The sequence below is a fragment of the Triturus cristatus genome, chromosome 6, assembly GCF_964204655.1.
Source record: "Triturus cristatus chromosome 6, aTriCri1.1, whole genome shotgun sequence".
NCBI lineage: Eukaryota > Metazoa > Chordata > Amphibia > Caudata > Salamandridae > Triturus > Triturus cristatus.
In genome coordinates this window covers 861,108,155-861,136,028 of record NC_140589.1, presented here as the reverse complement: position 1 = coordinate 861,136,028, position 27,874 = coordinate 861,108,155, and the positions used below count along the sequence as shown (strand labels likewise).

Sequence of the window (27,874 nt, the reverse complement as noted above, 5' to 3'; positions counted from 1 at the left end):
CAGGACAGCAGACCTGCTGTAGAGCCAGAGAAACCAGGTCAGCAGAGCTGCTTTAGAGGGAGAGAACCAGGTCAGCAGAGCTGCTTTAGAGCCTAAGAACCGGGTCAGCAGAGCTGCTCTAGAGCCAGAGAACCAGGTCAGCAGAGCTGCTGCAGAGCCAGAGAAACCAGGTCAGTAAAGCTGCTTTAGAGGGAGAGAACCAGGTCAGCAGAGCTGCTTTAGAGCCAGAGAACCAGGTCAGCAGAGCTGCTTTAGAGCCAAGGGACCAGGTCAGCAGAGCTGCTCTAGAGGTAGAGAACCAGGTCAGTAGAGCTGATTTAGAGGGAGAGAACTAGGTCAGCAGAGCTGCTTTAGAGCCAGAGAACCAGGTCAGCAGAGCTGCTCTAGAGCCATAGAACCAGGTCAGCAGAGCTGCTGTAGAGCCAGAGAACCAAGTCAGCAGAGCTGCTCTGGAGCCTAAGATCCGGGTCAGCAGAGCTGCTCTAGAGCCAGAGAACCAGGTCAGCAGAGCTGCTGCAGAGCCAGAGAAACCAGGTCAGTAGAGCTGCTTTAGAGCGAGAGAACCAGGTCAGCAGAGCTGCTTTAGAGGGAGAGAACCAGGTCAGCAGAGCTGCTTTAGAGCCAAGGGACCAGGTCAGCAGAGCTGCTCTAGAGCCAGAGAAGCAGGTGAGCAGAACTGCTTTAGAGCCATAGAACCGGGTCAGCAGAACTGCTTTAGAGCCAGAGAACCAGGTCAGCAGAGCTGTTGTAGAGCCAGGGAACCAGGTCAGCAGAGCTGCTCTAGAGCCTAAGAACTAGGTCAGCAGAGCTGCTCTAGAGCCAGAGAACCAGGTCAGCAGAGCTGCTGTAGAGCCAGAGAAACCAGGTCAGAAGAGATGCTTTAGATGGAGAGAACCAGGTCAGCAGAGCTGCTTTAAAGCCAAAGAACAAAGCCAGCAGAGCTGCTTTAGAGCCAGAGAACCAGGGCAGCAGAGCTGCTCTAGAGCCAGAGAACCAGGGCAGCAGAGCTGCTCTAGAGCCAGACACCCAAGTCAGCAGAGCTTCTTTAGAGCCAGAGAACCAGGTCAGCAGAGCTGCTCTAGAGCCTAAGAACCAGGCCAGCAGAGCTGCTGTGGAGCCAGAGAACCAGGTCAGCAGAGATGCTGTAGAGCCAGAGAAACCAGGTCGGTAGAGCTGCTTTAGAGGGAGAGAACCAGGTCAGAAGAGCTACTCTAGAGGGAGAGAACCAGATCAGCACAGCTGTTGTAGAGCCAGAGAACCAGATCAGCAGAGCTGCTCTGTAGCCTAAGAACTAGGTCTGCAGAGCTGCTCTAGAGCCAGAGAACCAGGTCAGCAGACCTGCTGTAGAGCCAGAGAAACCAGGTCAGCAGAGCTGCTTTAGAGGGAGAGAACCAGGTCAGCAGAGCTGCTTTAGAGCCTAAGAACCGGGTCAGCAGAGCTGCTCTAGAGCCAGAGAACCAGGTCAGCAGAGCTGCTGCAGAGCCAGAGAAACCAGGTCAGTAAAGCTGCTTTAGAGGGAGAGAACCAGGTCAGCAGAGCTGCTTTAGAGGGAGAGAACCAGGTCAGCAGAGCTGCTTTAGAGCCAAGGGACCAGGTCAGCAGAGCTGCTCTAGAGCCAGAGAAGTAGGTGAGCATAACTGCTTTAGAGCCATAGAACCGGGTCAGCAGAGCTGCTTTAGAGCCAGAGAACCAGGTCAGCGGAGCTGCTCTAGAGCCTAAGAACTAGGTCAGCAGAGCTGCTCTAGAGCCAGAGAACCAGGTCAGCAGAGCTGCTGTAGAGCCAGAGAAACCAGGTCAGAAGAGCTGCTTTAGAGGGAGAGAACCAGGTCAGCAGAGCTGCTTTAAAGCCAAAGAACAAGGCCAGCAGAGCTGCTTTAGAGCCAGAGAACAAGGGCAGCAGAGCTGCTCTAGAGCCAGAGAACCAGGTCAGCAGAGCTGCTCTAGAGCCAGAGAACCAAGTCAGCAGAGCTGCTTTAGAGCCAGAGAACCAGGTCAGCAGAGCTGCTTTAGAGCCAGAGAACCAGGTCAGAAGAGCTGCTCTAGAGCCTAAGAACCAGGCCAGCAGAGCTGCTCTAGAGCCAGAGAACCAGGTCAGCAGAGCTGCTGTAGAGCCAGAGAAACCAGGTCGGTAGAGCTGCTTTAGAGGGAGAGAACCAGGTCAGAAGAGCTACTCTAGAGGGAGAGAACCAGATTAGCAGAGCTGTTGTAGAGCCAGAGAACCAGGTCAGCAGAACTGCTCTAGAGCCAGAGAACCAGGTCAGCAGAACTGCTTTAGAGCCATAGAACCAGGTCAGCAGAGCTGCTCTAGAGGTAGAGAACCAGGTCAGTAGAGCTGATTTAGAGGGAGAGAACTAGGTCAGCAGAGCTGCTTTAGAGCCAGAGAACCAGGTCAGCAGAGCTGCTCTAGAGCCAGAGAACCAGGTCAGCAGAGCTGCTTTAGAGCCATAGAACCAGGTCAGCAGAGCTGCTGTAGAGACAGAGAACCAGGTCAGCAGAGCTGCACTAGAGGTAGAGAACCAGGTCAGTAGAGCTGATTTAGAGGGAGAGAAGTAGGTCAGCAGAGCTGCTTTAGAGCCAGAGAACCAGGTCAGCAGAGCTGCTCTAGAGCCAGAGAACCAGGTCAGCAGAGCTGTTGTAGAGCCAGAGAACCAGGTCAGCAGAGCTGACTGACACTGACTGATTGCCACTGACTGACACTGATTCACTGACACTGACAATGACTGACACTGACAATGACTGACACTGATTGACTGACACTGACTGACTGACACTGACTGCCTGACTGACACTGACTGACACTGATTGACTGACACTAACTGACTGACACTGATTGGCTGACACTGACTGACACTGACAATGACTGACACTGATTGACTGACACTGACTGACTGACACTGACTGACAGTGACTGAGACTGATTGACTGACACTGTCTGACACTGATTGACACTGATTGACTGACACTGACTGACTGGCTGACACTGACTGACTGACACTGACACTGATTGACTGACACTGACTGACTGGCTGACACCGAGTGACTGACACTGACACTGACACTGACTGACTGACACTGACTGACTGACACTGACTGACACTGACTAACTACTCTCTACTACTCTACTACTCACTCTCTACTACTCACTCTCTACTACTCACTCTACTACTCTCTACCACTCACTCTCTACTACTCTACTACTCTCTAATACTCTCTGTCAACTACTCACTCTCTACTACTCTACTACTCACTCTCTACTACTCACTCTCTACTACTCTCTCCTACTCACTCTCTACTACTCACTCTCTACTACTCTCTCTCTACTACACTCTACTACTACTCTCTACTATTCACTCTCTACTACTCACTATCTACTACTCTCTACTAATCACTCTACTAGTCTCTACTACTCTCTACCACTCACTCTCTACTACTCTACTACTCTCTACTAGTCTCTCTACTACTCACTCTACTACTCTCTACTACTCACTCTCTACTACACTCTCTCTACTACTCACTCTCTACTGTTCACTCTCTACTACTCACTCTCTACTACTCACTCTCTACCACTCACTCTCTACTACTCACTCTCTATTACTCACTCTCTACTATTTACTCTCCACTACTCACTCTCTACAACTCTCTACTACTCACTCTCTACTACTCACTCTCTACTTCTCTACTACTCTCTCTACTACTCACTCTCTACTACTCATTCTCTACTACTCACTCTCCACTACTCTACTACTCTCTACTACTCTCTCTACAACTCACTCTGTACTCTTCTCTTCTACTCACTCTACTACTCTCTACCACTCACTCTCTACTACTCTACTACTCACTCTCTACTACTCTCTCTCTACTACTCACTCTCTACTAATCACTCTACTACTCTCAACTACTCACTCTCGACCACTCTCTCTCTACTACTCTCTCTCCACTACTCACTCTCTACTACTCACTCTCTATTACTCACTCTCTACTTCTCACTTTCTACTACTCTCTACTGCTCACTCTCCACTACTCACTCTCTACTACTCGCTCTTAACTACTATCTACTACTCACTCTCTACTACTCTACTACTCTCTCTTACTCTCTCTACTTCTCACTCTCTACTACTCTCTCTACTACTCACTCTCTCTACTACTCTCTACTGCTCACTCTCTACTACTTGCTCTCTACTACTCACTCTCTACTACTCTACTACTCACTCTACTACGCACGCTCTACTACTCACTCGCCTACTCACTCTCTACTACTCTCTACTACTCACTCTCTACTATTCCACTACTCTCTACTAATCACTCATTACTACTCTACTACTTTCTCTCTCTACTACTCACTCTCTACTACTCACTCTCTACTAGTCACTCTCTACTACTCTCTACTACTCACTCTCTACTACTCTATCTCTGCTACTCTCTACCACTCACTCTCTCCTACTCACTCTACTACTCACTCTACTACTCACTCTCTACTACTCTCTACTACTCACTCTCTACTACTCTCTCTCTACTACTCTCTACTACTCACTCTACTGCTCACTCTCTACTACTTTCTAATACTCTCTACTACTCTCTACTACTCACTCTCTACTACTCACTCTCTACTACTCTCTACTACTCTCTACTACTCACTCTCTGCTACTCTCTCTGCTACTCTAGTACTCTCTACTACTCTCTACTAGTCTGTACTACTCACTCTCTACTCTCTACCTCTCTCTACCTCTCTCTCTACTACTCTCTACCTCTCTACCTCTACCTCTCTCTACCGCTCTCTACACGCACACATATACACATATATATGCATATTAATGCATATGCATTTATATATATGTATGTGTATATATATACATACATATATAAACATATATATAATCTGCATATCTATATAAATATAATTGCATGCATACATATACATATATGCATACATATGCATGTTATGTACATGGAAGTTTGAAAAACACTAATAAAAGCAAAGCTTAAAAGCCACCTAATTACAAACACAATTGCTTTAACTTAAACGAGGGCGAGACCTATTGCATTTTCAATGCTTTTTTACTTTGGTTCCATCAAGAAGGCATTCAGATGTGTCACACATTTGCCATAAATTCTGACTGAATGGTAGCACTCTAGTTGCTCATTAGATCACTGTAGTAAAGCTACTGCTCACCAGGGAAGTCTGGTGTTGGTATTCAAAGTGCATGTTTCAGTCTGCATGTCAGAATTGCTTTAATGAAATAGAAGAGGATTTGAGAAGTCAAATTGTGCCCTAAATTTTCTTTCTGCAGCACTAATCATAATTTCTATGGCAAAATGAACCCCCTCATTTTGTTCCTTTGCAAATTAAATGTTTTAAGTTTTACCACTTTATTCCAATCAAGATGGTTCAGGTGTGCCATACTTTTGTCATAAGTAAGACTGCTAGCTCTCTAGTTATTCTTTAGAACACTCTGGGACATTCTGTCATTGGGCTATACTTGGGCTACATCTGGGTGATATTTGTGCTACATTTGGACTCTTTTGTCTCTGGTGGCCATCTTGGGAGGCTTATTTGTTATGAAGTTTCCTAATTTCCTCATTTACTACAGTCTCCTCAGCAGGAATACTTCCAGTTTTTTACTTTGATTCCATCAAGAAGGCATTCAGATGTGTCACACATTTGCCATAAATTCAGAATGTTAGCACTCTAGTTGCTCATTAGTTCACTGAGGTAAAGCTACTGCTGACCAGGGAAGTCTGCTGCTGGTATTGAAAGTGCATGTTTCAGTCTGCATGTCAGAATTTTTTAATGAAATAGAAGAGGATATGAGAAGTCACTCAAAATGTGCCCTAATTTTTCTTTCTGCAGCACTAATCATACTTTCTGTGCCATACGTTTGTCATAAGTAGGACTGTTAGCACTCTAGTTGTTCTTTGGAACACTCTGGGAAGCAGCAGTAGAACACAAAGAAATCAACTGACAGTCTCTGCCCTTGTTGGATGTACATGTTTTACTGAGAATGTCAGACTTCATTCTCAAATGACTGAGAAAGATAATGTGAATTTACTGAAAATATGCTCTCAGTTTAGCTTATAGATCACCTTCCAAACCTCTGTGGGAAAAGCATTAGAAAATAGTTTTCGCTCAAACATGATTCATGATATCCCAGCAGAAGGCTTTTTCACATGGTAAAATCACCCTTAGAACATACCCAATTCCTAAAATGAGTATGGTACCATCAACAAATGATTTATAATGTAACTAAAGTCTTAAAACCTTCTATTAACTGCAATGCTTTTTAATGAGGTGCTATCATGTATATTGGTCCCTAAATGGCTGCCAACACTTCTTGTATGAAGTGCTGACAGTCAATGAGATCTCACGATGAGATGTGTGGTTAGGCTCTGCCCAGATATATATGTGATTTTACTTTTGATTTTCTCAGGAACTACTGTAAGGATTTACACCATTTAAGCAAAAGGCACGGCTCTGAACCAAGGTCTACCTTTCTGCCAAATTTGGTGTAATTCCGTTCAGCAGTTTGGGCTGTAGCTGTGACTAAAGGTCCCTATGGAAAATTGCATGGGGAAAACACGTTTTGGGATCCCCTTTTTTCTCGGCTCCCGCTTGACGAATCACCCCGAGACTTTCAGGATAGGAGCAGACCGGACCAGGCCACGAGTTTTGAAAATTTCACGAAGATTCGTCGACCGGCGCCAAAGTTATTCTAAATAGAATGTTGCGGATTTCCTATGGATAATAGGTCCTAACTATAACTACCTACTGGCGGCTGCCAGTAGGCAATATATATATATATATATATATATATATATATATATATATATATATATATATATATATATATAAACTCCACTAATGTTTCGGTAAGCCCACCACCTCCAGAACGAAGGGCGCATCGGCATTACGTCAACTTATTTATTGTGTGGAAGGGTGATGTCAACAGTGCCCAAGACTTTGGGACAAAAAGTTGCAGGTCAACCAATTGAATTTGAAGTTTACTAGTGTCATCAGTAGCTTAGTGGTGAACTTCCTAGACCTGACAGTCTATATCCATCAAGGGAAACTGCATACAAAGTTGTTCCGTAAACCCACTGATGGAAACATGTTGCTTCATGCATCGAGTTTCCATCCGGCCAACTTAGTCAGAAGTATCCCCTATGGTGAATGCCTTAGAGCAATGAGGAACTGTAGCACCAAGAAGGATTTGGAGGTAGAACTAGAGTGCCTTAAAGGAAGATTTTCTACGAGAGGGTATTCGCAAGAATGCATTGGGGAAGCGATAAGGAAGGCAACCCAGAAATCTAGGGAAGAAATACTCTTTAACCCTAGTAAAAAGAAGGTCCAGTGTGGGCAAGAAAATTCCCAATGCAGGATGATTACCACATTCAATAATCAACAGAATGAATTGAGACACATCTTGCAAAAACATTGGCATATCATCCGCAATTACCCCATTTTGAAGAAATGTGTACAAAGCAGGCCCCTCATTACCTTCAGAAAGGCTCGTTCCCTTAAGCAGGCTTTAGTTAGTAACATGTTACCCACTAAAACTCAGGCTAAAATGAGTAAATCATGGCTAGTCAGAAAGGACGGGTTCATAAAATGCACAAAATGTAAGGCCTGTACCTTTGGGAAGAACACTAACAGCTATATCCCAGGCTTTATGAAGAAAGAACATAAAATAAAGGGTCAGTTTTCTTGCAAAACAGAGTTTGCTGTCTACGTTCTTCAGTGCCCGTGTGGCCTGAAGTACGTGGGCAGCACTATTCTTCAAGTCCACAAGCGAGTGTTGCAGCACTTGCGAGCAATTAAGAACGCGGATAAAGCTTATCCCGTTGCTCGCCATTTTGAGAAATGTCACAATAAAGATGTAAGAGGGCTGTCATATTTTGTGATCGATGCTGTACCACCGAACATTGGAGGAGGTGATCACCAGAAAGTATTACGTAGGCTAGAATCTAGCTATATTATCAAACTCAACACTAAGACCCCTATGGGTTTGAATATGGAAGAAGACCTCCATACATACCTGTAAATGTCCTACCGATCCTGTTGTTGTTTTTTAACTGTTTTATTTCACACACACTATAAGCATGAGGGTGATAAAGACAGCCAATTGGTTTTAAAATACCAGTTCTTTGATATTATTTAAAGTTACACCAAATATGGTTTTGAATAACAGCCCACTGGGGCAACACTAATACCTTAAATAAAGGTTGATGTGCAGCAAAATAATGGAATTAAGTGTTTATAATTTAAGAAACATCTGTGATTTGGTCGCGTGACTTTTAATGATGGTAACACATGATTGGCTATGCTACTTTGGCCCACTAGGGCAGTGAAGGGTTTTATAATAATTTTATAATATATTGAACAATATTTAGGCTCGAAAGAGATTGAATACGACTTGCCGAATAGTCTGTGGTGCGCGATCATGTCTGTCAAAAACTAAGATGTTAAAAACTAAGAATTTAACATTCATCAGTTTTGGTGTTTCCACGCAAAAATATATATTGCACATGCATTTGTATTATGAATAATGAATCCAACTTTTGCATAAGGTACGGCACTTGCTTGGTTTAAAATGGTGAACTTAAAGTAAAACTACAAGTCTGTCTTCACTTTTTATGTTTTGTAGTCCTCTCATGACATGGCAATACTTTCAGTTAAATTGATGAAAAAAACCTTATTGAAATGTTAGTGAGTACGCTGGGCAGGCGAAACACGTCTGACATTAACAGCTGACAATAAATTAAATTGACTGAACGACACGGCGTCGACTCTCCTTCATTGGAAATTTGCAGCATATATATATATATATATATATATATATATATATATATATATATATATATATATATATATATATATATATATATATATATATATTATTTTTTTAAATGTTTATATCATTTTAAAATCATAAAATACATTTCAAAATTAATAGTTTAATATTTCTTTTAAAGTAAATATATATATATATTTATTATGTATTAACTTTTTTGATTAAGTGTATTTGTTATATTTGTTAAAATGCATATTAAATCTACTTTATTTTTTAAAGTTAATTTTATTATTTAATATATTTAAGATTTATTATTTTATTTTATATATATATAAAAATTCATATCTTGTACAACAATATTTTTAACATCGAAAAAAAATTCCGATACTTTTGTACTTTCCTGTTCAAGTATAGGGAGTTGCATTCTAAATTTTTTCATCTATATTTTTACATATATCTTTTTTGCATCGATATTCTGTCAGTGAAATGGGCCACAGCTATGTCTTCTGGGCTACAGAAGCTGATAGAAAGAGTGATATTGACAGACACTTTGGTTTGCCTAATGAGACATTAAATGGATTGGCCAGAGAGGGTTAAAGTGTCATCATGCAGCCTTTGATTAAAGCTTAATGGATTCCCAACCCCCAACCTCAGGATTGTGCATCAGTGGTGGCAATGACCTAGGCACACTGAGTGGGGTAGGACTGGCAATACTAATGAAGGATAACTTTGCAGAATCAATTGCTCTTTTCCCTCACACGCCAACATTTACCAAAGGCAGAAATTAAAGTTGTCTAATCAATTCTGTCCACAAATTAGCAAAGCCAGGAAACTTGTTCATAAAACAGTTTCTGCATTTCTCAGAGACCATAACATGGGCTCTATTAAATCAAAAACCTGCGTTTTGACATGCATGGAATCTTTAGAAGTGATGGAGTTCACTTTACAGATAAAGGCAAGAGGGTGTTTCTAAGGAAACTAAAACTCTGCATCCAGTCTTATGGTTCTTGTCAGACTCGCCCTAGTGCCCAAAATATTGCTAATTTTCTTTATACATATCTTTTTTAATGATTTTTGAAAATATTTGCAACAAAGTCGCGATCATCGCAAATACGTCACGAAAACACAAAAAAGCAGCCATTCAATAGCCAACAGCACATTTAAAATGAATAGCTAAAAAAAATAATTCTAACCATCAAACTACATACATTACTATCTAAATAAGTATACAACAACATCTATAACTCTCTCAATGTGTCTGTCACATTGTGTATGACTGTTTGAGTGAGAGCTGTCACTGGGTGCGCAAGTGTGCCAGTGAGTGTCTGAGTGGGTGTACGAGTTTCTGAATAGATCTCTGACTGGGTCTATGATAATGACCCTCTGAATGGGTCTGAGTCAGCCTCTGATAAAGTGCATGAGTCCCTGAGTGACTCTGTCACTGGGCGTATTGAATATGAGTGACTCTGTGTGTGGCTGCATCACTGTCTGAGTGGGTCTGTAAGTTGGACATGAGGGTTTGTGAGTGGGGCATAAATCTCTGATTGGGCTTGTTAGTAGGTGCATAAGTCTGTGTGGGTCTGTGATGGGGATGCTTGAGCCTGTCTGTGGGTCAGTCAGTGGGTGCATGAGCCTCTGAATGGGTCCGTGACTGACTGTACGAGTCTCTGAGTGGGTGCATGAGTCTGTGAGTGGATTTGTTAGTGGGTGCATGTGAATATGAGTCAGTCTGTGAGTGCCTCCATGACCCTCATTCATTGTGACGTTACACAGGTGGCCACACTGACGGTCATGATGACTTAGCAAATATTGTGCATTGAAAAGAAAATATTTGTGACACATAGCTTGACTCTATATGTCAAATATGAGGTCAGGATACCTCTACCCTGACCCCTTATACCACCTTTGTGGTAACTTTTCACCCCCCAGGACCATGTCCCATTTTCTAAAATGCAGCCGCTACTCTCTGCTGAGGTTGTGGCCAGTCAATCACTGCATTCGTGTTGGCGTGCACAAATGCGATTAATTGTGAAATCGTCGCAAAATATTCGTGGCCACAGATATCACTAACTTTATTTTCTTGAATTTCCCAACAACTACTGAACGGATTCACGCCAATTAACTGAAGGTGTGATCTGCATAACCAAATCTCCCTTTGCTCCCAAATTTGGTGTAATTCTGTCCAGTGCTCGGGGCTGCAGCTTTGGCTACAGGTCATATGGGAATTAACATGGGAAACACACTTTTTTGACCCCCTCTTTTTCTCGACAGCCACTTCACAAATTGCCCCTAAATGTTTCAAGCACAACAAGATTCATTGGGGCACTTTTTGGGGAAAATGTTGTGACGATTGTCAAACAGTGCCAAAGATATAGGAATGTCAAAAAAATGCTTTTCCTATCGAAAAGCAGACTTCTGATGTGTGGAATTTTATGGAGCACCTCAAAAACTTGGCAAAATTCTGCAGAATTCCGCAAGTGGGCAGAGCTGCGCAACGCGGCTGTTCGCGCTACGTTTTTGATGTTTGGCATCTTCAGAAACAAGGCACCTAGGGCCATATGTAGGTAGCCCAATACCGGTCGGTAACGGCCGATTTTCGGTAAATATACCGTTACCGACCGGTATTTAGGCTTTTGAGATATAGGGGGATCATTTCTGTATTCGGTAATTTACCGAATCGGTAAAATTACCGAATCGGTAATTTTACCGATTCGGTAAATACCGAATACAGAAATGAGATGTAGGGGGAGTGTGTGGTGGGTGTGGGGATTCGTTATTTACCACCAACTGAAAGTTGGTGGTAAATGACGAATGTCTCTGTAAATGCATTATTTGGCCCTTAGATGTGTGCAATGTGGCAGACACACATGCCCTCAGGGCATGTATGTGTGCCACATGTGCACACATGCAGGAATCAGGGGTGCAACAGGGTGTCAATGTGACACCCTGCCACCCTTGATTGAGCTCCCCACATTACCGATTCGGTATTTACCGATTCGGTAATGGTAACTGGCTTCCCATTGATTCCTATGGGCCTCCTGGCCCATAGGAATCAATGAGATACAGGTTACCATTACCGAATCGGTAAATACCGATTCTAAAATACCAACACTTACCGAATCGGTATTTTTTTACCTACATTACATTTACCGATTCATAAATACCGAATCGATAAAATTCGGTATTTAAGAATCGGTAAATGTAATTTACCTACATAAGGCCCCAAATGTCGCAGGCGTGGCCTAAAACCACGCTAGCGACCGGCAAGTCTTGCAAGTGCTCGCAGCCGGTCAGCATGTCTAGCTGCCGCTCACGGGCAGCTAGCAAATCTCATTGCCGCTCGCGAGTGCACGGCCAGTTTCATCGCGCTCACCAACATGTGCAAAAACATGGCTTGAGTGCGCCAAACAATAATAAATTCCACCAGGAGGAGGAATGCTGATTTGTTGGGGGAACTCCATATTCTCTGCGGAACGCGGAGTTCCTGAAATGCACAAATTCCACGAGCGGAGCAGAATTTTATACCCTATCCTATATACATACACATATATATTGTTCAGGTGTAGAGTGCCTCAAAAATTATGTAAAAAAGGAAGAAGGGAACTGAGGAGTTCCAAATTTGGATAGCAGCTCCTTTATATTAACCTCTCTACAACACCATCAACACTTCAAAACTGTTCACCTCACATTTCTGTTTTTCTTGCTGAGATCAAGCATATGTTTAGCACAGTGCCACCCATGCTGAGCTAGAAAAAATACAAAGTCTAGCCATTTTTGCAGCAAAGCCTTTAAGCATAAGATTAGCTAATGCCATCCACGTCGAGCTGAAAAATGACAAATGCTTTTTATCACTCCAGGCACTGTATTGCAGCTTTGGTTTGGTAAAATACCATCTAAGCCAACCTGGAATGAATAAAAACATTTGCACATGTGAGATGATGCAGACATAGCTTTGTCCAGGCACAAGGGACCACCCAGTAGAAGTCAAAGCGGTACCCTTTGAGGCTTAGAGGGCTGCATAATTTATGCAGTGAAGGCCAAGAGAAAGAGTTAAACTGTGCTCCAAAGGGCAGGAGCATACTTGTTGCCACTCCTGCCAGCACCCGGGATGGATGTTGCTTGGGGAGCAAACAGGGGCCGCAGGGGACTTGCGGCTCCCAACACAGCCCTCAAAATATTTTAGAAATGCAGGTGGTCCAGGTGGGCACCAACAAAAAAAGTGGCCAGCACACACAATGGCTGCTGGCCAGTGAGATGGTAGGAATCGTAGAGGGATTTGGGCTATCCCTGCAGTTTCCAACATACAAAGAAAAGTTGTGGGTGCCCCAAGTAAGTCAAGGGCATCTATTAAAAAAAAGAGTCAATAATGAATGAGCGGCTGGAGTTGCTCATTTAGTCTTCACTGTTTCCGGACTAGAGCGCCTCAAAATGCCCTTCAACAGCAAATCTGTATATATTTTACCATCCATTATGGTCGCCCACTTTAGCCAGGGCGATCACTATTATGTTACAAAACTGTATTAGGGGGCTGCAGAAGAGCAGCAGCGCCCCAGAAATACTAAACAAATAACATAACCCCTGGCAGGTTTAATTACATTTTAAGTATTCCTAAAGCTGGAGCTTTTGCTCTTCAGTTAGGGAATGCAGGAACCCTATGTGGTTGGTTTTATGGATGCACTATGAGGCTTGAGGAGCGTAAAAGAAAGACTCTAACACCTGCTTAGTGTTAGTTTTGAGTACAAATGCTTTATTTAAATATTAATTGACAGACATTGAAATGACCCATTAACAAAACCATTAGGCCTGCTTTTTATATTTTGACAGTGGTTTACATTAAAAAAAAACCCTAGCAGTTCACATAACAAAACAAAGGTTAAAGTGACAGTTATAGTTAGATGACAATGTCAGTTGCAACTTATACTTTAAACTAAAGAAAATGCCTGGAATTCACCAGTTATAAATAACTTAGGTAACTGTAACTCCAGCTCTGACGTAACTATCACTGGAATACTCACCATGCACTGCTTATACCCTCACATATTACATCACTCACAAAGTTTACTGGCTGCCCTCCTAGATGTGCTTTAAAATATTTGTACAGAACAGGGGACTGAGTCCCCAAGTCCTAAAATGTCAGCTGCCAATTCTTTGTTGATATGGTGGCAGACAATCTGATCTTATCATCTGCTCAATCCGCGGATCCTCTGCGGTGTCATATAAATACATTTTGCACCTTAATTTCTCTAGAAAACTACTGAACGGATTTACACAAGATTACAGAAAGAACGCTTTCTGTACCAAGATCTAGCTTTCTGCCAAATATAGTGTAATTCCCAGCTGCTTGCTGATCAATTTTTGACACCCCCTTTTTCTTGCCCGCTGCTTTATGCATCACCCCAAAACGTTGTAGGAAGGAACTCAGTCGGTGTTACATTTTTTTATGGAAGCTTTGTGAGAATTCATCAAATGGCGGCAAAGTTATTAGCACACCCCTAAAAATATTCCTATGGAAATCTGGTCCTAACTATAACTACCCAGTGGCGCCCGCCCTTAAGCCTCGGGTCTACCTGTTGTTAAAGGCCCTCTCCCTTTTTGTAGGCCCTCGCCTCTGGTTCAGGGCTTTTAACAACTGGTATAGCCCTCAACAGCAGTCTACAAGCTTATAAAGCTATAGTATACTTTACCTATGTAACACAGCTATGTTTGAAAACAAGAAGCAGAGACCCTTGAAGTGCGCATGGGCATACACAGACTCAAGTGAGGGATGAAGTATGAACAGAGGTGAGTGTTCGTTCCTTTTCACACCTTGATAACAGTTTTAGCAAAGCTCAGGAACTTTTCACCCCCATATTGTCTATTATCCTAGAAACCATTGAAGCTTGAGGCAGAATAGACAGCCTGCAAGGTTCTTCTGTACAACGTAATTATTTTCCATTGATTAATCTTAAATTCATCTATGGCTTGATAAACTGTGACATAGTAAACCAGTAATATCTTTCTTGCAAATTAAAGTCGGATTCCTCTCTTGGGATATCTAAATTAAATTACAGATAAATTTCAAACTAAATAGTGGGAACCGGCAAGAAATATAAATTAGGCACAAAATTACATTTTTCAACATAGGTGCAGCTGGTGATACAGGTCAACTAGCACGAAGTGTAGCTGACAAAATCGCAAGCCAGATTTGAGGGAGAAAATATCATATTCCAAAACCACCTTTCCCAGACCGTACACAACAGGATAGGTGCAGCATGTACCCTGGCCTTATCTTGTGTTGATTATTAATACTTGACATCCAGTGTTAGCCTTATTATATGAAATATTATCAGGAATGGCCCATGTTAGCAGTCACTGAATGGGAAATAAAGGGAGCGTCATTTAAAACAGCACAACTAGTGCCTGGAGTGTGGACTTCAGGCTCCAAGCAACACACCAAGGAAAATATTTAGGGGTCAAAAGAGCAAATAGAACCTAAGGGTGCACGAAAAGCAGATACATTTTCTTACACAGACTTTGCGATTTGTTAAATGCAGATTCAGAAGGACCTGGGACCCATTCCTGTTGAAACCAGTGGACAATGAAGAGGAGAGAAGCCGGTGCCCTCGATTCTTTAACACCCTGTTATGTGTCTTCCTTGGAGTGCTGGTGTGTGCCTTGGGCTTCTTTAGTAAGGTGAGTTTTTGATGACTCTGAACACCAGACTAACAAATGCGATGCCACAGCGATGACCTTGACTCACATGGCATATTTAGGTCAATACCTAATCACTGAAGGACAAATTGAACATTCTGTTGAATGAACGACTTGCATTATTCTTTGCCTCTCATGTTCACATACATCATTAGTAGAGGGGATTCTGGGATCAAATCACATGTAAATTAATTACTAAGGGGCCTATTACTATCATGGGTGGATCGCCACCACTGGGCCGACGGTGGCCACTGCCGGCCTGGCAGAAGCCATCCGCCCGCAAAATGTCCCTGGATCACCCCCGCCTTATTAGTATGGCGAGGGGCACTGCAGCGGACGTAAAGACTGTCTGAGGCTTTTCCGCCGGTCGGATTGCCGACCGGGCGGAAAAGGGACTCAATATGGTGACGGAGCGTTGCAGGCACCGCCATCCATATTATGATGCATGCATTTTCATGGCAGATGTTCCGCCATGGAAAGGCATGCAGAGATGGGCATTGGGGGCCCGTTGCGGGCCCCCGAGTGGGGGTGGGGGTGGTTGCACTGGGGGGTACCTATGGTACCCACCTTCTTTGGCATACACAAGGTGGCAGGCACCGTGCGGGGCCTGTCACGTTGTGCATGCCAAAGCACAACATGCATATATTGCATTGCGGCGGGTGCTGCTTACAGCACCGCCTGCCAAAATGTAATATATGCGGATGCGACCGCCAGGGTGGCGGTCGCATCCTAATTGCCACAGCGGGACCGCTGCAACCCTGACGGTCGGTTCCATGTACAGTTACGATGTCGGGCGGACAAAGTCCACCCACCATCATAATGGACCCCTTAATTTTGATATATCCTCACTAACTATGGCAAAAGTGTGCGCCAGTGACATTTTTGATTTACCTTCCCTCGGCCATTTTTTAAATATCAGTATTAACCAACCCAAATTCCCTGTGTATGAATCAAGAAAGTGCAACGTACAGCTCTTTAGGGCAAAGTGCCTGGGTTAGTCCTATGCAGGAAATATGGTGGCCATTGCTTGAATTGCATGTGTTAGGGTGTGCTCAAAAATTGTGGTGACATGTTTTGCTACTTTCTGTAAGTTGGATAGCCAGTTCATGCAGTAAGAAAGGACTGATCAGAGAGTTGTTTGATATCTGCAGTGATCTGTACATTTCTTATTCTTGAGTCAGCTGTTCTTGATTCAGACTGACTTTGCATACTTTTAAAGTATCAACCGGCGAGTAGGGGTCGAATTGATACTACCCAAAGTCTTGTCTCCCTCGTCCGGCTCTCAAGACAGACCTATTCCCCCAGCCTTTAGTATTTCCTCTATGTTTCCACTTTCATTCACCTTTTGCAGCACTTCCTCAATGCCTTACTGTAAAAATACCCAGCAGGCACTATTTCAAGATGGCAGGAGCCAGCTGCTACCCTGCAGGCCTGTCTTCAACTTCTGGGCCACTCTTTCGTCAACACTGGTTTTCCCTCCTACTGTGGCTGGAGCCTAACTGCCAACGATGTATATTCCAGCTCAGGAAGTGTGATAGGTGGAATATCTGTATTTCCCTCCTACTCTGTCTGCGTATGTGCTGTCTAGGAGGGTCCTGGAAATAATTAGAAGAAGCCCTCCCTGGTATCTTCAAGTTATAAGAGGTAGTGCTAAAGCTGCCTTTAGGCCTGCTGATTGTTCCTTTCTAGTCTCAGATAGGTACTCCCTGCTAAGTGGTCAGCAGTTAAAGCTCACTGGCCTTTCCTAGTCTAGAAGAAAGGCATTGCCGTCAGAGTCATTAATTCCCCAGCCAAATATGTGCATTTTGGCTCTGGAGGTGTGATAATTCTGCAATTCAGCCAGTTTTTGACCTGAAAATTCCTTCTTACATATGGCCCTTTGTTTACAGTTGAAAAAAAGACATTACGGATCGTTGCTTTTAAAGGTGGTGTCAAATGGGAATCAGAATCTTTTTTTTTTTTTTTAATCTGTTTTAATTCGTTTTTAAACAATCATTTACATGAACAGTTGATTCATCGTTGCTGCAGCATGCAGCGACAATAGATGTTGTGTGTCACTGGACAGCAATATATTTGATTACAAAATTGAGATTTCAGCAGTTATATTCATCATAGTTTTTTAACACATGGCTGCCTATATTACAGTGTTTTCCATAACTAATACACCTGAAGTATTTGCTCATTTTGCAGAGTATGCTATGTTTAAGAGTCAAGTCGGTGCAGGTAGATTAGTGAAGCTGTTCATGTGATGATAACTGTGTGTATAGGGTATTGAACTTGGGATCGGGTTGGAATGCTCTCGTAGGTTTAAGTGTGTATAAAGCTGTATGTATGCCTCGAAAGGAGCTTATTAGCGATGCCAGTGCCGTAAGGTTATGATGAGCAAGTGCATTGAAATTGTGTCGCTTAGCTTTTGGCGCATGATCAGTTACGAAGGTGTGGTCTATGGACGCGGGTCATGTGCGCGGTGTTGGTTGTTTAGGTGCCTGTAGGTACTGGGTTGGCAGGTCTGTGGATTGTTGTAGCGTTGCCAGGATTGCCTCCCAATATTCAACTATAGGTACTTTCCTGAGGCCCACTAGTTCCTCCCGTGTGATCGCAATGCCCTCTGCTCTGGCCCATGCAAGAGTGGAACGCCTCCAAGCCTGCACCTGTGGGGGATCCGTTTGGCAGTGACTATGCCCAGATCTAGGAACCGGGAGGTGACCTTAGTGTAGCAGATATGTTTGCCACTCACCGTACCGGCATGAAGTGCATCTGCCACTCCTCTCCAGTAGGTGCTGAGGCTGTGGCAGCCCCAGAGCATGTGCACCAGTTCTGCATCAATAGCCGCACATCGGGGGCAGGCAGAGTCAGCTCGATGGAAGTATCTGTTAATGTTAGCTGGCGTTAAGTATGCACGTTGTGTGATAAAGTATTGTATTTGCCTGAGTCGCATATTACGTGGGATGTTCGTTCTAAGATTCCTGTTTGCGATTTCCTAATACCACATTTTTGCAATTCGCTATTAGGAAATCGCAAACAGATATATGCTACAGCATGTTTAACACTGCAATTCCTAGTGAGTTTTAATTGACCTACCTCATTAATATTCATGAGGTAGGTGGCAATTTGCGACCCATTGGGAATCGCTAAAAAACACAGGGATGGTGACCTGCTGGGGACACCAGACCACTGTGTCGGTGTTTGCTTTTAAATTAAGGAAAGTTTTTTTTTTTAAATGCAGCCTGTTTTCCTTCAAGGAAAACAGGATGTGTTTCAAAAACAAAAATGAAAAGTTTACTTTTTATTTTTTAAGAGTTACCAGTGGTCAATGGGACCTCCGACTGCTCTTAGAAAATGTTTCTGCACACATTCATAAACTGGAAGGGGTCCACTGTGGACCCCTTCCCATTTGCACATGGCTTACCACCAACTTGAAGTTGGTGGTAAAATGCGAATGTTTTGCAATTGCATTCCAATTGCAAAACATTCATGCATACATTTGCGAGTCGCAATTAAAAAAAGGACGCCCTTAAAATGCCCTTTCCTAATACCGAATCGTTAACCTATTTTACGAATCGGTAATAGGCTCCCGAATCGCAAAATAGGGTTTGGTACAAGTGAAAAGGATTTTTTGCAGTTGCAAACAGGTTTGTACATGTGGCCCAAAATCTTTTTACAAAGCTATAGGCACCTATATTTGCATATATTCAGTAACAGGGGGCGGTGAACTGTGTCTTTATTTAGACGGTTTACTGATCTCTTCCCATTCTTTTTGCAAGCCAAAATAGGAGAAGAAACTAGTGTACAAAAGGGGTCATGATTTCGGTTTCAGTCTCAACATAAAGTTGAATTTCTTTCCATCGCAGGAGAAATGTAATATAGTTGCGTTATTCCAGACAAATGTGAGAATAATTTACTTAAGGAAAGAGAGAGTTTCTAGAAAATGACTTTGGATCAGCAAAATCGTGTTTTAACTGTTCAGTTAAGTGATTGGAGCCCAGACTACCAGAAAATGCAAGATTCTTTCCGTGTGGAGAAAGCGATACCCCTACACCTCCACTAAATTTGGGGGTCACCTCTTCCCATTCCTGAAGGGGATTTACTCTATCACTTAGCTGCTTTAACTCTATGACCATTTCCAGGGTAAGAACGAGTTTGTGAATGCCCACAAATATGCATTTGAGGGCATTCCCAAAATTAAAAGGCAAGGCATTTTTCGGATAATCCATTCACCAACCCTTGAGTGGGATTTAATAGCAGGGATTTCTCTGCACTTGTTGTGGGGAAGTGCAAATTCATTAAACCATTTATGCCTGCGAGGAATCACTTTGATGGCTCCGGGTGTAAAAATGATACATTTTGTTGTTTCACATATGACCTGATTTAGCTTCTTGAACTGAGCCCATAGTTTAAAGTCAGCGTTTGAGGAAGGCTCATTATGGAGGCACGAGTACCGTCCCATGACCAAGTTTGTTCCATCCCTTGTGTTTTTTACTAACGTGCCTAAAATATCAGTGTTACTTACAGCAACCAATATTGCATGTGGTTTATTTCATCTTGGCTTCCACATCTGCCTAGGAAGGGGAAGTTAATTTCGATTTGGGGCAGTGACATAAGCAACTCATTACCAGGCAACAGCAGTGTGATGTCCATGTGATGTTTCAATTCTTTATTGAGTTTCTCCATTACTGTAACAGGAGTGGTATATTTAAAAAGAGAGTGGTGTCCATGTGGGAGATTTTGTGTTTGCCACAGCCTTAGAATGTATATTTTTTATTTTGCTTTTCATTTTTTTACTTCATATTTCAGAATACAGTAAACCGTAAAGGGGCTGTCTTAGAAAAACAAAAGAAAAAACAAGCGAAATTGGGGGAAATGTTACATTTGATTATAGCGAGAAAAAGGAAAGAACTAAGGGCCTTTTTTAGAGGTGGGGGAGCAGTCCCCACTTTGCTTAACTCAAGGTCATCTGTGGCACTTGCAGGTAAGAGCAGTGGGGCCGGGTGGGGGTGGGGATTCGTGGTCATCTGTGAAAATCCCACCCAACCAGGTCCCACCGCTCTTACCTGCACGGGCCGCGGCTGCTCGTGGTTGCCCTCAATCATTTAGTATTGGGGTAATAGTGGGTGTCTGACAGCAGAGCCCCCATGGACTGCTGTCAGAAACACTTGACCTGGTGGTCTGTCCACCACAGGTCTAGTAGGTCACGGTGGCAATAGCCTCACCCTATTAAGGGTGTTTCTAGCAGCACTGATACCCCCTTCCTGTCTGGGTTCGCTGTGCGAGATATATAGTAGACCAGGGCAGGGACAAACAATAGTCTCTTAGAGCAGGGAGAAAACTCCCTGCTGCATGTCAAGGCCCTTGTTGTTTTCCTTTTAAGAACAGCTCTGAAAAATTGCTAACCAAGCAGTAAATGACACCCTTAACCCCTTCGCCACGGCAGGAATTCCGCCGCGGCGCTGGAGGGGGTTTGGGGGCAGCGCGGCGGCGCTGTGCTCGTGACGGAACCACTCCGTCACGAGCCACGGTTGAGCTGTGCTCATGACGGAGTGGTTCCGTCACGTCTCCGCCCACTGCGCTAATCGCCCGCACAGGCGGGGAATTAGCGCCGCGTGGGCGGAGCGGCCACCAACGGCCACAGCATGACGGAACCACTCCGTCATGAGCACAGAGCAACCGTGGCTCATGACGGAGTGGTTCCGTCATGAGCGGGGAAGGGGTTAAACCGCTGACTGAATGAACTACACATCTCAATGTGAATGCTTTTGAGCATGTGGAGAGAGATAACCATAGTTATTCAAATTTTCAAGGGAATAAGTTAGAGTTTACAAATAGAAAAAACTGTGTAATGCATGTTCAGCGATTGCCATATGTTCTGATGTAACTCACATCTGTTATATTTTCCTTTGCTGCATTCTGGAGGCCTCCTTCGTGCTGATGATCACCCTGGTGGGTCCAACACCCCTTCACTTTTCTGCCAAACCGTTTGGTCTCCTAATTGTCGGTGGCATGCTGGTGGTTCCCAACCTGCTGACTCTTGTGAAGAGTCTTTGGGCAATGGTTTTCAAGCCTTCAGTGTTTCCATTCAAGAGTGTTTTGATAACGGTAAGAGCATTTAAACTAAAGGTACAGAAATATAATTAAAGGAAAAACAAAATACCAGAAGTGCAAAGGCCATCACCAATCATGAAGTATTAGCCATCCTTCAATTAAAGCTATAGCTTAAAGGGTAGCATTTAAGGTATTTTCTGTGAAATAGTCTCATATGTTTCCCACTTGACCGAATTGTGTGATCCTGTGCAAATCCCTTCTTCCACTTACGCTTCAGATCTCTTGATTGGCGAAATCAGGAGCATTTATGAATAAGCAGACCCCCATATGCAGTACAAAACTGCAAATGCATATTTATAGCACATATCAATCCACTGATAATGGCAAATAGGTGAATCCAAGATAATGTGGGAGGTGTGAAGCATGTATAAATTCATTTTTTAGCTGCATTTACAATTTTGATGGAAATTACACTCGACTCAGCAAGTATCAAAGGCATCAAACAAGAGAACTACCCAAATAACTGGTATGGGGACATTTGAGAGTACGGCCCAGATGTACAAAAATTCACATAATACAGCGCACCAGCTTAAGTTGATGCACTGTGTTACATGTAAGAGAGACAGCATACCAGCGCCATATCTCCTGCTGTTTTCCTCTCCCCCTGCACTGGTGCACTTTAAGCTGCTAGACGCCAAAGCACACCCCCTGGGCCATAGTGCAAAGATGTGTGTGTTCTGTAAGGAGAGGTTTTTTTGTCCATTACAAAAATTATGTGTTAACACTTTTCTGTCTTTGACTGTGTGTTGTACAATGCAGCACGCATGAAAAGTAGGAAAAACAAGGAGAAATGAAAACATTTCTCCTAGTTACGCCTGCCTCAAAGAGCTGTGAGATTTTGGTGCATATCCCTGTCTATGAATGTTTGAAAATAGGGATTTGAGTCAAAATCCATATGTGGATTCATGGGGATGCCCATTTACCACCCATGGAATGCCCCACTGACACAAAATAATGCAAAGCAGTGCATAGCGCACCTTTGGGTTACTTTAGGAAACCATCCAACACAAATCCTGATTTGCATTTGATGCTAAATCCTGGCGTAACACTTAGTATTGGGCTTGCATTACATGATGAATGCAAAATTGGCACAAAGTGTTCCTAAATCTGAGCACATGTTCTTTCTGGGTCCAATTCAGAAAGCCCGTTTTGTAGGCAAAGTCACTTGTGCATGCTGAAATCACAACAGCTGCGTAATTTTTGAGAGCTGGTTTTTCAGGAGAGTCACACAGGTGAGTAGGAAAATGAAGTTGATAAGAGGTAAACACACAGTGATTACTAAGGGCCTGATTCCTAGTTTGGTGGTGCGGGAGCAGGACCGCCCTGCCACTACACCGCCAAACCAGTGTTCACACCACCAGCCAGATTATAACTTTTTCAGTCACTGGCACATGTTTCTTTGGCGTTCCCACGGCGGTGCCTATGAAATAGGCACCGCAATGGGAACATCAAAGGCAGTACCTGGAGGGAATGGATTGGTGGAGTCCATGCCGTGCAGATACTGGGGTGCATGCACACAGAGTGGCACAACATGTGCCCCCTGCATGCACTCCATGGCCCAGAGGCAATAGGGGGCCCTGCAGGCACCACCCCTTTGTTTCCTGTTCACCACTGTTTTCATGGAGGAGGACCCGCCATGAAAACCGTGGCGAAGAGGAAACGTTGATTATAATTGGTGGGAAGGCGTCAGTCCCGCCAAGCATATTGCGGACTCAACACTGCAACGCCACTACCAAGGATCTGTGATTCCTGCCAGTTGCGGCAGTGCAATAGCTGTTCGACTGCCCTAGTTGTAATAGGGCGATCAGAAGACCAACACCGCAGCGCCCCATGAATCAGGCGCTTAGTGCGAATTCACAAACATCTGCAATGCCTTTTCAACACCTTCTTAAATTTCCAAACATATACCAGAATGATCCAGATGTAAGTGGGGATTAGGTGTTAAGAGACAGATGAATGAAAGACTTTTCAGGGAAAATCATTTTCCATGAAAAAGCACAAGAAACAAAAAAGATTTCTAAAATGTATCTAATTTCCTAACATGCATGTAAATATCACACATTACTATTTGTACGTGTGCAACTCAGACTGAATTTACATATAAAAACCTGAAACGTTTATAACTCAGCAGAGCAGTCATCTTCTATTCAGGGAAGCAGTCATAAATCTTCTCAATGAGTAACAATGTGCCTCACATGAAGTATATAACTGTCTTTGTGAATTGGCCTCTTACAGCTAACTAATACTCTAGGGTTAGAAAATGTCCATTCTTTATTGGTTTTGACAAGAAGAGTTTGCATGTTGAGTTGTGACAAATGGTATTACTTTCAATTTAAAAGTGGTAGTTGAAACCAAAGGAAAATGCATTATAATACGAGATGTTCCTCTTCTCAAAGAACCATATTGTTGACTTTATATGGCTCAAGCAATCAGAAATGACCATTCCTGGCACTTTTGGCTCCAGTCTTGCAAACAGCACATTTTGACTTAATTATACGAGAAGAGGGTTAACCTCTCCAATAAATTCCTAATATATTAGATTTCCTTTTAAACAGACACATAATTATCTGGGAGTCTTATCAGGGCCCTAAAGAAAAACGAATTCAGAAACCATCAAATTAGCATGACCTTTAATGTGGGTTTGGTGCAGATTGGGGTGTACAAAATCTCCCTACTTCCACGGATAGAGTAAATTCACAGATACACGCACATACACTCATCATACACTTGGGCCCATTTCACTAACATACACTCAGATTACTCCATTAGCACTGAACCTGTGGAAAGAAACCTTCTAAACACCCTGCATCTACACTGAGGTCGATAAGACCTAGTTATTGTAACTGTCCGGAGTCATGATCTAAACAATCTATACAACAATAATCAAAACAGAGTACTCAATAATTGACAAGAAATAACCACCAACACTGTATTTAAAATTATGGTACTTTATCTAAAATTAGTCAAAGGGAAATCAATCAAAATAAATCATTATTCTCATAATTACCTATTCTAGCTAAATGTCAGAATGGGTCAGGACAGGTCTCTCAGTAGAAGTCTCCCGAGTCGCCGTCCTCACAGCATAAGTCCTCACCAACGCAGGTTTGGGAAGAAATGGCAAAGTGGCAAAAACCCTCTCTAGGCTAACAATATTTATAATGTGTTTAACAATAGAAGGCAACATAAAATGTTTTCGATATCCGCTGAACCGCTGAGCAGAGCGAGCAGGAAAGGATGTAGCATCGCTACATTTGGAAATCTCCGCTCAGGAAAAATCACAAAAATAAAAAGACAGAACAGGAACTTAAAATTAAAAAGTATCTCTCCACATTCACATTTCCTCGGAACTAACATCGTGATCTCAGAGCTCATTCATTATGGCTCCTTTGTCCTCCAAGGCTACTCGGATGTATCTGGAGACTTGCCCAGAACTGCTGCTGTCCTCACGGAAAATTTTAACCAGGCGAAGACTGTGGTCAGATGACTCTCGACCATGTTCAGCAAGGCCTTCTCATCACAAAATTCACTCGAATACAGGCTTTAAACAGTAGCCATTTTCCCACCAGGCCAAAATGTACCATCTTAATTAAAAGAGACAAAACAACGTTACCACAGCATAGTGATTAAACAGTGTTAACCCCACTAATACCCTTATGTGTATGTAATTATCTAGCCTTTGCAACACAAGAAAAGCATTAATACATAACATTTAAAAAGCGTTTTCGTGCTTTAAAATACACAGCACTCAGCAACGTTTATTAATAAAACATGCACATTTATTAAATAGCAACAAAAAAGCATTCCCACGTGTCGTTTTTCTCTCATTAGTACATATTGGTTAGTTAAAACATTTACACAAAACAAATAATTAATAGTTAAAATTAATATTTTATATTCTCGACAAATAGACAAACCAGAGCTTTAAAAAACCCAATAGATTTTCAACAGAAAACTCTGCTCCAGCAATCCCCCCTTTGGTGATATTATCACCAAATAAACAACCCAAAAAAAAAATTAGTAAAATTTTAGTCCCAATTTCTAGGAGTAACTGGAAATGTCTTTTTCATAGACACCAGACTCCCTTTCATCATCCCTTTTTGTCTCCAAATAAACACTCTCCCTTAATTCTTCTAATTCTATTTCTTGTGGATCTCTTTTTCTTTTATTTCTCCTTTCAATATTTCTTTTAATCAATTTATTTTTCCCTCCCCTGTTTTTACAACACAAACACACTAATCTTAGCATCAATAAAGCAACAATTATACAAGTCAAAGGAAACAATATCTTACCTATAATATTACTACCTATTTTTGCAATAAAACTCTTAACAGTAACTACTTTATTAGCTATTTTAGTCCAAATACTCTCAGCTTTCAGTGGTACTAATTCTTCATGCAAATCAGTAATATTTTTGATATAGACCTTCAGGTCTTTGCTTTCGTCTGGAATGTAAGTGCAACAATGTTGAACTTTCAATATTCCACAAACCCCACCCTCTTTGGCCAATAAAATATCAAGGGCAAGTCGATTTTGCATAGACATAGCACGTACGGCAATCAATTCCGTATTCACCAATACAAACCCTCCAGCGTATTTGTCGATAAGCGATCCACCACTGTTGACAGTTTCCGAATTTTATATGCATTCAAAGAAATTCCCACTGCTGGAATTAAAGCTCCAAAAATGTCACCCACTATTTCAGACCAAGTTTCTCTCTTAAAACGTGTTAATAAATTAATATGTTCTACATCTTCTATTTTATCTATATGAAAAATCTTTGGAAAAACCAGGCCCACATAACACGTGCCATACCAATGGTCAGGCAACTTGTAATAAGCCTTGTTCCCACAAACATAATACACTCCTGGAAAAATTGGATCCTCTCCTCCTCTAAAACCCCATCCTGTTGCAATGAAGTATGTATCATGACACTCACTAGTCCCAACAAAGTATGTATCATATTGGGATTTCTTTCTTGTAATGCACAGCTTACCCTTCTGTGGTGCATCTAAAGCTAAAGTTGGACTAGCTCCATTTTTCAATTCCTTTCCCATCTCAATGTCCCAAATTGTCTCATTCATTTTGTCTTTCCCTGCCTTTTCATGCATGCTCAATCTCCTTTACTCCACCATGTTTAGGAAAGCTTTCTCCTCTTCTTTCAAACTGCAAGTTAAATTATTCTTAAAAATGTAATCTAATGTTAATTCTTCTTTCTCAATAAAAATCTCACCAAAAATATTAGCTTCTTTAGCTGGATTCAGCTTCTCATTCATAGGCAATTGCCCAAAAATACTATCTTTGTTAGACATCTTATAATCTTTTTTCCCTAGCAAATAAAAAACACTACTCAACACACTACAAGAAATTCCATACGTAGCTGGTAAATGGTGATAAGTAACACCCTCTGAAACGGATGCAGGTAATTGCATACAAACGTAGCAATCCCTCACTTCCATTGTCTTCACATATTCATACAACAATTTTGAAAAAACATTACTAGAAAAATCATTAATTGACCTATCTTTATGCATGTAAGTATTACTAATTCTAGTTGGAACTACTTTTCGTGAACTTTTCTCTACATTAGTCTCATTCTCAGTATGTATTTCAAATGTACCTATTGAAACTCTAAATGTAACTAATAAAGCTAAAACACCCCATAGTAGCATTAATAATGCAGTACAGCACCAGCACATTCTACACCATCTTTTCAAGAAGGCACATCTACTTTGATTATTCTCTATGTTAGCCATTTTACTACTTTGACCTTGTCTTTTGACTTAGCCTCTACTACTCCACTACTGTATTACTCTTTAATTCTGGATTACTTCAAACAGCTGGATTTCAGACTTTCTCCTTTTCACTTTTCTCCAAGTGATTTCTTCAGTTTACTCAATTTGGATATTCATCACTTTTCACTCCTTCTTCTTCAACAACATCAAATTGTATCAGATCATCAACAACATCCTGTGCATCCGACTCTTCTCCAATGTCAGTCAGGATAACTTTTAAGATTCCAACAGATTTGTCCTTTTCCTCAACCACTTTTCTCAAGATCCCCTCCGGATTATCTCGATTCACTGTTTCTTCTTCTTCTCCTCCTTCAGACAGTGCCACATAAGACCATTCCGGTGATCTGTACTTTTGGTTGGGTCTTCTAATTCTCTTTATCTCCTCAGGTTCTCTTGACTCCTTTTGCTCCTTCCTTTTTACTTCGTTTTGACTCGACACTTCATTCACTTGTTCAGCTTTCGATGTATTTGCTCTTATCAGTCTATATCTCAGCCTCTTTACTCTGT

General features: G+C 42.3%; 1 protein-coding gene across 1 annotated transcript in view; it reads left to right on the top strand.

The window, feature by feature from the left end:
- Window positions 1-14,550: 14,550 nt before the first annotated feature.
- The window catches only part of LOC146817971 (chitin synthase chs-2-like), a 504,051-nt gene continuing 490,727 nt past the window's right edge, over window positions 14,551-27,874 (top strand). Inside the window, exons 1-3 of the mRNA XM_085609725.1 lie at window positions 14,551-14,567; window positions 15,320-15,458; window positions 21,387-21,569. Coding sequence (XP_085465851.1) covers window positions 14,551-14,567; window positions 15,320-15,458; window positions 21,387-21,569 — 339 coding nt within the window. The remainder of the gene's footprint in view (window positions 14,568-15,319; window positions 15,459-21,386; window positions 21,570-27,874) is intronic.